The 9,711-nt window shown below is 39.6% G+C and overlaps 1 protein-coding gene across 1 annotated transcript; it reads left to right on the forward strand.

Annotated features, from left to right (window-relative positions):
* The first annotated feature begins 383 nt into the window (after positions 1-383).
* On the forward strand, positions 384-9,498 carry MKNK2 (MAPK interacting serine/threonine kinase 2). Its single transcript, XM_053462596.1, has 14 exons — positions 384-493; positions 3,351-3,559; positions 5,085-5,172; positions 5,379-5,480; positions 5,833-5,930; positions 6,184-6,263; positions 6,571-6,644; positions 6,896-7,000; positions 7,193-7,248; positions 7,393-7,488; positions 7,633-7,827; positions 7,965-8,129; positions 8,265-8,308; positions 8,427-9,498. Exons 2-14 carry the CDS (start codon positions 3,509-3,511, stop codon positions 8,680-8,682), a joined length of 1,410 nt encoding a protein of 469 aa, XP_053318571.1. The 5' UTR covers positions 384-493; positions 3,351-3,508; the 3' UTR covers positions 8,683-9,498.
* The last annotated feature ends 213 nt before the right edge of the window (positions 9,499-9,711 follow it).

Consider the following 9,711-nt stretch of genomic DNA (forward strand, 5'->3'; position numbering starts at 1 on the left):
GGGGGGGGTATGGTAATAGTTATCTACATGCAGCAGCCTGTTAACCCCTTCGGCACCACAGAAAGAGGCTTCTGTTCCGGCGCCATAAAGGAGCACGCAGTGCTGAGGCAGAATTTCTAGAAGCGATACTTGACACCATCGTATCTCGCTCTGCGCTGGCTGCGTGATGCAATGTGTTTTGAAGCGAGGAAAGGGAGGAGCGTGTGCACAAGTTGGCTGGAACTGGTCTAGGAACAACAGGCAGACTGGGAGTCAGTGGGAGAGACAGGGGCAGTGATTAGCAGCACGTACAGAGGGGGAAGGCTCCTCCATCATGTGAGCGCCGAGCCCTGCCAGCTCCGAGCGCTGCATCTGCCGTCATGTGAGTGAGGGGCACGCCCCCTCTGGGACAGGCTATATAAGTGGCAGCGGCTGCGTGCACAGGCAGCCCTCTCATGTGAACAGCAGTAGGTGTCTCAGAGGCTGAGAGCAGTGTCACTGCAGAGCCCTCCAGGTAAGTAGTCCCGCCGATGGTGGGGGGTGCGTGTGCGAGAGACTAGAAGGTGGGCTTCCCTGCTGCTTCTTTTGAAGGTCTCTGTTCTGTCACCGGCCTGCAAAGCTTGTAATAGAAATGCATTAAAAAAAGACGTCACTGGCGCACGGTTAAGCTGCATTGGGTTTTCTGTTGGGGACAAAGGCTGTCTGTAGAGGCTTCCACTCATCCTGAAGAGAAGACGTGTTTTACCTGAGTGGACATGTGCATTTCTAAAGGGATCCAAGGATATATAAATGAGGAAAAAAAATACCACTTCTTCTAAAAGACTACTATTGTTACTCTATTTTTATTAACATTTCCAAAGGGACGCCATCAAATGAATCAACGCAGGCGATGCTGTTGCTAATAATTAAAAGTAGTGTTTTTAATATATATTTTTTTCATATTCATGGCATCTTGCGGATTGTAAGCTTGTTTTGGGTAGAGTCCACCTCGTCTTCTGTCTCTGTAAATCCAAATTGTTGTGTGATGCACAACTTATGTCTTGTTTATCGTTGTACAGCGCTGCAGAATATGATGGCGCTACATAAATCAATAAATATGAGTGTGCATCATGGGTTTTGTGGTTTGTCAGGCTTAGAAAGTAAAACTTTTTTAATTCTATAAAGAACATGTTAAGGCAGAGTTCCTGTTTGCCGTTGAACTACAAAGGTTAGGGTTGTAAAGGGCTACTGATGGAAGAATAGCCTAGAACAAGTGATCGCATTTGCAATTGATCCCTGCGTGTTTTTTTTAAAGGCTTTGCCTCTTCAGATGGCTTTGTCCGGGTTGAGTATTATACAGGGTGACGCTGTCACACCGTTCATTCCTTTGCAGATGCAGCGTATGAGGTCATTTTATTGTGGCTGTTGACTGCTGCTGGTTATGCGTTTCCTCCCTTTCTAATACCCAAGGATCTTTAACGTGTGTCCAGAAAGGAGATCTTTACAAAGCTGCCGAGCGCGTTTGCACAGAAACACAAAACTGATTTGATCTACCCTTTACTAAAATTTTAAATATTAACACCGAAGGGGTGGCGTCGTAGCCAAAAGGCCTTCCAGGTGCAGTTACGCCATCCTTGCGTGTGGGATTTCTTAATACCAATTTATTTCCCAAAGCGATAAGAAGAAGAAAAAAACATAACAGAAGAGCCCCTGTGCTTGAGCAAACTATAGCTTATGGTGAATAGGCTTTTGGATGAGACCAAAGGCTTCCTTCAATTTCCGATGGAAACTTCTGTGGATGTCTAACTTTATGGATTATGTGAAGTAGCCCTCTAAGACAGTATGGACGCATGTGCTCATTCTTGGACATTGGCACCTGGATGTGTTAAGCAGCCATTTTTTGTTTTCTTCTTTACCACTTCCTGCCAACATTCTTGCACTCATGCACATGGTTATATACCACATGACATTGACTTCCTTTTGGCCCACATCTGTCTCTTCAATGGGCGTTTTCTGGCATTGCTACACAGACAGCTATTCTGCACGTTTACATGAAACTTGTTTTGGTAACCTTGTATTACAAAGTGATACATCTTAGAGGAGAAATACTATTGTCTCAGAGATAGATTATCCCTTTTAAATATATATATATTTTGTTTGAAGGACAACCCCTCATCCCATAATGATGTAACTGGTAGAGTGAAGTGGTCTTTCCTTGGGTGCGTTTTTACAGGAACTCAAGTGTTTAGCACTAATTTAAAAAAAAAAAAAAGATAAATGTAACACAAAGCAATAAACACCACTTAAGAACTTCTGTAGGACCCTTGTTTTATTATCCTCTTGATCACTGCAGTAGCGTGAAGACCACTTTAATATTTCCCTGATGCCCTTGGTGCAACGACTTGGCCGTGTTGGGTCTCCTTAACAAAAAATATGGAGACTTAATTTTCCCCAAGCTTACGATACAACCACACAGCACATCAAGAATTAAAACATTTTACATGTCTCTACTTCTTCAGGAAGTATATCTCCAGATTGCATCAGAAAGTGCTTGAACATTTTCAAAGCCAAGAAATTGTGGTTCTTTCCACAGGAGAAGGTTAGTGACCAAGGTATAGGTCACTATGTGTCATGTATTTAAGTGGCAAAAATGTTTCATTGAGGGTTTTTTGTTTTTGTTTTTTTACATTAAGAAGCCACTACTAATTGTCATGGCCAGCTAGCCACAGTTGGCTATACTGAAACAGATTATAGAAAATACCAGTGTATTCTCCCAAAATGTATAGCTCTGCTTTATGAAAAGGGGATAATATCGTGATCTAATATAACTTTTAAAGGCCGTGGTTCTGTTTTTTTTTTTTGTTTGTTTAAACCTACAGAATCCTCAAGTTTAGTTTTACTTTCATATGACATACGCAGTTGCAATTGAAGGAGCAATGATTTGGTGACTTGAGGACTAAATAAATGTTGGCTATTAAGGTGTAAGGTTTTTGGATTTGTACCAGTGGACCATCTCTTTCTTACAAGCTAGTTTAAGTAAAATGACCCAAGAAATGTATTAATGTGTGTAATATTTGAAGCTGCCCCTCCTCCACTTCTCACACATTTCCAACTTAAAAAAAAAAAAGTACTTCACTCAAAGGGGAGGGCAAGACTTCTCCATGATATAGCATTTAACCCTTTGGGGCTAGCCAGTAAAGCACATGGCAAATGTAAAAGTTTTTGTGCACCATGACAGAATATGATGGCGCTATATGCTTCTAGCAGAGATGTTGCGTGAGCTGTTAATTCTTACTTTGGGTGACTTTAATAACAACAGAATGCTAAGCTATGTAACATGTATTTGGTCAAAAGTAACTGTGGCTAAAAACTTTCAATGTTCTCTTCTGCAGGGTCTCTTTCCAGCTATCTGGGATCTCGGCTCTCCCAAATTTTTTTCACTCATTCCCCCCCGCAAATTTTTCTGTTACCGTAATTTTGGTCTCTGATCAGAGATCTATCCTTTTTTTGCCTTTCATAAATTGGGATTATATTTTTATCATTGGCCAACATGGTTCAGAAGAAAAGTCCAGAGATAAAAGGATTTCACCGATCTTTTAAGGTGAGTAGAAAGTTGATATTGGCTTTGAGTGTTTGTGTGTGTATATTTATATATATTATAAGTCAAGCGTTCCTGCGTATGCAGGAGTAATATGCTAAAATAATATGTTCGACTTGTCTCGTGCTGGATCGGAAAACTACATTTTCCAAAAGGACAAATCTCCACTCCTCCCCGTAATCCTGCTTCCCCAGCACTTCAGGGTGATATGGCATCCCCGCCTGCAAAATCCCCTTTTGTGCTTGTTCTGTGTGTATTTTAATACTGCGTTAGTTCTCCGAGTGACGTGCATCCCGACCTCCCTCCTACAGTTTAAAATAAGACTTGTTGCCAGGCAGATCATGAGATCGGAGGAGGAGCTGTAAACAGAGGGCAGTTTTAATACAGTCTGTTGCGTACTCTAAATGCTACCGGGAAAATACTCAGCTGTCTTGGTGGCTTTTTTTTTTTTTTTTTTTTTTTTTTTTTTAACACCCACTATCTGTTACATAGAGACAAATAAATTATCCAAAATATATGTTCAATGACTTGCAAAATATCTCAGCAAACAAAAAAGCATCTGCTAAACTTGTTGAACGCTCTTTGGAATATATTGACTCTTGGAATTTATTAACTCTTTTGGAAACAGACTGTTTCTATGGTTTTTTTTTTTTTGTTGTTTTTTTTTATGTAAATATTCAGACCTTTACAATTCCTTGATCTCCTCTTAGATTCAGGATAGCTTTAAGCCTGTCCCACTCATGTTATAATTCCATTACTTTATTGGCCTCTACCGCTTCCAATGGAAAGATGTCCCAGTTGTCTACCACCATCAAAAGATCATTAAACCTTCCGCAGTCAGGCTGCCGTTTAATTGCCATAAGCTTCTATTTGCGGCCCTTTCAATAGGGAAATATTTACATACCCCATGTTAATTCAATCTCTACTTGGTAACTCTAGTTTTTGTATGCATTTGTAGCTTCTTGTTCATTCCTTGGGATTTAAGGCTTTTCTTTTAACATGTAAATAACAGAATCATTTCATGTCTCATTATCATTTTAGTTTCAATGATATTACTGCTACTGTTAACTCATCAACTGGACAGATGCATATTGTGTGATACACATGATGTGGACTTTGCTGTGCATGTATTTTAATGATCGCCATTACACAACAAATTGGAAAAAGAGGTCTTGAGAATATTCTTTATGCATAGTTTAATACTTGATTTTATGGACAGCACAAGTTTAAATATAGATTGAAAGTTGCAGTGCAATTCTAGTTGTTTGCTGCATTTACACTCGCATGGTTCAGCCAAGGCAAGCAATTTTGCTCTATTGCCAGTCAGATGCACAGACCAAGCCAAGAACATGTACAAGGTTTGGTTATCTCAATTACATAATAATTAACGGGTCTACCTTTAGACGGTGTGGAACTCCCATGAAGTTACGGACTATAGATGCTGCAGTCCAGCTTGTTAAATGGTTGATTACGTTTTAAAAGGTCCCACCGGAAATTGTAACTTTTCTTTAATTTTGTTATTATTTAGGGTCAAAACCCATTTGAGATGGTGGATTATGGGATGGGATCCAGAGACATGGACAATGTGTTTAATTTTGACTGTCCCACACGTCCAGGTAAATAAACGTAACTTGCTTTTTAAAAAGTATGTAATGCATGTTGCTGAACCCTGAATCTTGCCCTTGTGTGTTGGCGGGAGCCATAACTTGCTTTTAAGGAGAAAATGCCTGTTCAATGATAAGAGAAAGAAGTGCCTTATTCCTAAGTGATCAAGCCATTTATCCACAAAATACATTACTATTCTTACATTCCTTGTCCTCAGACATGCCATCCAGTGACCCCATTGATATTCCCGATGCCAAGAAAAGAACAAAGAAGAAAAAACGATGCAGGGCAACAGATAGCTTCAGCGGACGCTTTGAAGGTGTGTCATCTCATTGGTGTCTTGCTCTTCCTTTTTGTGTGGTTTTTTTTTTTTTTGGGCCAAGTAAAATAATTTGGGCCCTTACAACTATTTGTCGCTGAAGATAGCCTTATAATTTTTACATTTTCAGTTCTCCTACCCATACTTTTCTCCCCTAATCAACTAAGCTTGTTTTGTATTTTTTTTTTTTTTTTTTTTTTTTTTTTTTTAAACTTAAGGCTAAAACTACAGTCTTTAGAGAGCATGAAAGTATTTGATGCTGGTCTTCTCTGTGCATGTACCCTGACATGCCTATCAGTCATTGTATTTCTTGATTTAGTGTTCTGATGTTGCCTGTCTCTGTTTTCTGCAGATATGTACCAACTGCAAGATGAAGTTCTTGGTGAGGGAGCGTATGCTAAAGTTCAAAGCTGTATTAACCTCATCACCAACAAAGAATACGCAGTTAAGGTGAGAGATAATTGCTTTATGATGAGTGATGGCAATACAAAATAAAAGGACAGGGCTTGGCCTAGTTTGTGTTACAGAAGACCTAACTTTTTAAAAAAAAAAAAAAAATTATATATATGTATTTAAATAAATTTAGTTAAAATAAGAAACCATTAGCAGCTGCAGAGATGTCGCATACTAGAGCAAATTGTTATGCTCCGCACGTTTTGTGGTTAAGATTTAGCTGAATAATTTTAAAATTTGGACCTTTCAGATAATTGAGAAGAGACCAGGCCACAGTCGAAACAGAGTGTTTAGGGAAGTGGAAATGCTGTACCAGTGTCAGGGGCACAGGTGAGTAAGCACATCCAACATTGCAAATGCCTTACAAGAAGGCTTGTTAAGTCGACCTGACATTATATAGATTCTGTGGTAGCAAGTGTATGTTCACTGGGTATTTCCAGTATGGCTACCTGGGTGATATGTATGCCATGCACACTCACGCAGAATGCCTTCTGTTTGATCTGAATGCTGCATAGTAAATTGTTCTCACAGCATTCTGTGACATAGTGGAGAGGTTTGTGGCCAAATGTGCCATTATTTCCTATTGATTTGTATGTGTTGTCATGCTAGTCTCTAACTGTAATATTATGCCCTTCAGCAATGTTTTGGAACTGATTGAGTTCTTTGAAGAAGAGGATAAATTCTACTTGGTTTTTGAGAAGATGTGTGGTGGTAAGTTTTTATACTATTTCTCCTAAATGCATAAGATTGCCTTTGTTTATATATATATATATATATATATATATATTTATTTATTCCCACCAGTAAGTAGTCTAGAAGTAACAAACACTTTTACTACTACTGTGGGGGGGGGTATTGCATTGATTTATAGGTCATATATGATCCTCTGAGATCTGGGAAGTGTTAGGAAGAATCTGTTTAAACCTCTATTTCTAACGCCATATGAAACCGTTTACCCACAGGCTCCATATTGAATCACATTCACCGTCGTAGGCATTTCAACGAGAGGGAGGCCAGTTTTGTGGTACGAGATATTGCCGGAGCCCTTGACTATTTGCACAACAAAGGTATGGTTCTTCTAAGCTTTGGTTGGGTGTGTTGAAATGGGGGTTAATGGGGCCTTACTACCGTGGTACAAGTACCCTTTAGAGACCTGTAAGCGAGAGTCGGAGTATCTTTGACATCTATTTAATCCAGTCCAAAGATGCACTCGTAGGTACTAATGCTGCCTCTTCCTCTTATTTTTTAATTTTTGGCAGGTATAGCACACAGAGACCTGAAACCAGAAAACATCCTTTGTGAAAGTCCACACCAAGTAAGTCACCATGTAATGTTTCAGGAAAATAATCAAGGGGTTGTAGTACCTCTTTGTTAATAGTACATAACTTATATTTGTTTACAGTTAAACCCATTTGCAAGTGACGTTCGGTCTGTTCACACATATAGCATCTCTTTCTAGGTATCCCCGGTGAAGATTTGTGATTTTGACCTTGGCAGTGGGATAAAACTGAACAGTGACTGCTCCCCAATATCCACTCCAGAACTGCTCACTCCGGTAAGTGAGGACTGGGTTTACCTTGTAAATGGTGGTGGTGGTGGAGGGAATTGTCAAATTGTGTTTTTTTTAAAAAAAAAGATAAGGCAGATATTCAACAGTTCACTTGCTTGGAGCACTGAGTTTTTTGCCTTTTCCTTTCAGTGTGGCTCTGCTGAATACATGGCACCAGAAGTGGTAGAGGCTTTTAATGAGGAGGCTTCCATTTACGACAAGCGATGTGACTTATGGAGCTTGGGGGTGATCTTGTATATCATGTTAAGTGGATACCCTCCATTTGTGGGGCATTGCGGAAGTGACTGTGGATGGGACCGGGGTGAAGCCTGCCCTACCTGCCAGGTAATTCTTGTCTTGTCTACTTTTCTTATCCCATAACTTCCATGTGTTTATTGCTGCTTCTGGATCTTTATTTTTCACTTTTTTTAAATTTTATTTTCTTGTTTCCTTCATTAATCATCTTGTATTTTCATCCATAGAATATGCTGTTTGTCAGTATCCAGGAAGGAAAGTACGAGTTTCCAGAAAAGGACTGGGCTCATATCTCTTCTGGAGCTAAAGATCTGATCTCCAAACTGCTGCTTCGAGATGCTAAGAAGAGACTGAGTGCAGCTCAGGTTTTGCAGCATCCTTGGGTGCAGGGGGTAGGTCTATTTGTCGCCTTGTTTCTAAAAGAGAAAAGTTATAGTAAACCAGAATTATTATTACAGCCTGTGATTAAGAGCTTGCAACGTTTTTGTAAGTTGTTCATTGGTGACATGTTTTCTTCTTAATTACAGCGTGCACCTGAAAATACACTCCCCACTCCGATTATCCTACAGAGGTAAGCTTTGGTCCTTTTTGTTTTTTTATTTTTATTGTCACATTGGTTTAAATAACTGAGACCATTATGAGTTTGAATACCATTTTGATTCTTAGTTCCTTGTCTCCCTTTCATGCAGGAACAGTAGTGCCAAAGACCTGACTTCATTTGCAGCTGAAGCCATCGCAATGAACCGTCAGTTGATGGAGCGAGAGGAGGAAGAGGAAGGAGTGGACTCTTCAGCATCCTCATGTCCCATCGTTGTCAAAGCTACCTCTTGCTCCATGCGGCTTTCCCCTCCTTCTGAATCCAAGCTGGCCAAGAGGAGGCAGCAGGGTAGTAAAGTGGGCATCTCTCCTCCTAGCTTGGCATCACTTATAATTGCCAATGACTGAGGAAATGGCCCATCTTTCCATTCCTGTGGTGGTTGCATGTGAGCTTGTGACGGGTAACAACTGGCTGTCACTATAGGATGGCCTCCTTCTCTACACTGTGCTTGTTTCATCATGAAAAATTTCAGCACCCTGTTTATTTAAGGCATTTTATTGGGATTACCAGGGGTTCTGTCTTTAGATGGTGCAAATCTTCTTTTTTTTTTTTTTTTTTTTTTTTTGTGGAAAATCAACATTCTGATTTTAATGTTTGTCACATGGTCACGTTTATCTTCAGTGCATTGCAATAATCCTCTTTACATAAGATGTTTGAGATTTAAAAGCTCCGCACCATAAAAATCCACAGTAGCAGCTTCTACTGCCTTGCTTCCCACCAGTGTTGCAAGGATTTACAGCAGCATGGCAGAAGGGCTGCTTCTGTACCCTGGGTGTTTTATCAACATCTTATGAGTTGACTAAATAAATTATCTATAATGCGTAAGGGGGCACAGTGGTATATGAAGGTTAATATGTCAATCTAATTATATTTTTGATAATATCTCTATTATACAGGCTTTTCTTGGCTAATGTCAAACGTCACACAATTTATCCACCCAAAAGGGCACTTTGCTTCCCTTATTGTGGGAAATGTTGTTGTTGTTGTATTATAATGAACCAACTGGAAAGTTCAAAACACTTGTCTAAGCCAAAACAAACAGCCATCTCCTATGGTTCCTTTTGTGACTGAAGTCACAGAAGGGCCTATGTGCCTTTCATTAGCCAGCATTAAGTCCTGTAGAATGTTGGTGTTATCCTTTGTTTGTCTTTCTTTAAAAGACCCATCTTTATACACACGTGTATATATTTCTCTTTTTCAATCCAGTAACTGATTTCAATTGGCTGGCTTCCAATTTTCTATTTGCTGGAGTTTAATGGCTCCCCTCATCTCTGTTAACAGACTTAAAGGAATCCAAAGCCTTCTAAAAACAGCTTTAAGTTTCAACTTTCAATCTCAATTTTTTCTCTTTTTTTTCACCAAAGGATAATTTATAT

This window comes from Spea bombifrons, chromosome 1, assembly GCF_027358695.1.
Source record: "Spea bombifrons isolate aSpeBom1 chromosome 1, aSpeBom1.2.pri, whole genome shotgun sequence".
Classification (NCBI taxonomy): domain Eukaryota; kingdom Metazoa; phylum Chordata; class Amphibia; order Anura; family Pelobatidae; genus Spea; species Spea bombifrons.

Excerpts from the sequence above, each read along its gene's own strand:
- MKNK2 (XM_053462596.1), top strand. The coding sequence starts at position 3,509 with ATGGTTCAGAAGAAAAGTCCAGAGATAAAAGGATTTCACCGATCTTTT. Across the intron at positions 3,560-5,084 it reads GATTTCACCGATCTTTTAAG|GGTCAAAACCCATTTGAGAT; the intron begins GTGAGTAGAAAG and ends GTTATTATTTAG. Across the intron at positions 8,130-8,264 it reads AGCATCCTTGGGTGCAGGGG|CGTGCACCTGAAAATACACT; the intron begins GTAGGTCTATTT and ends TCTTAATTACAG.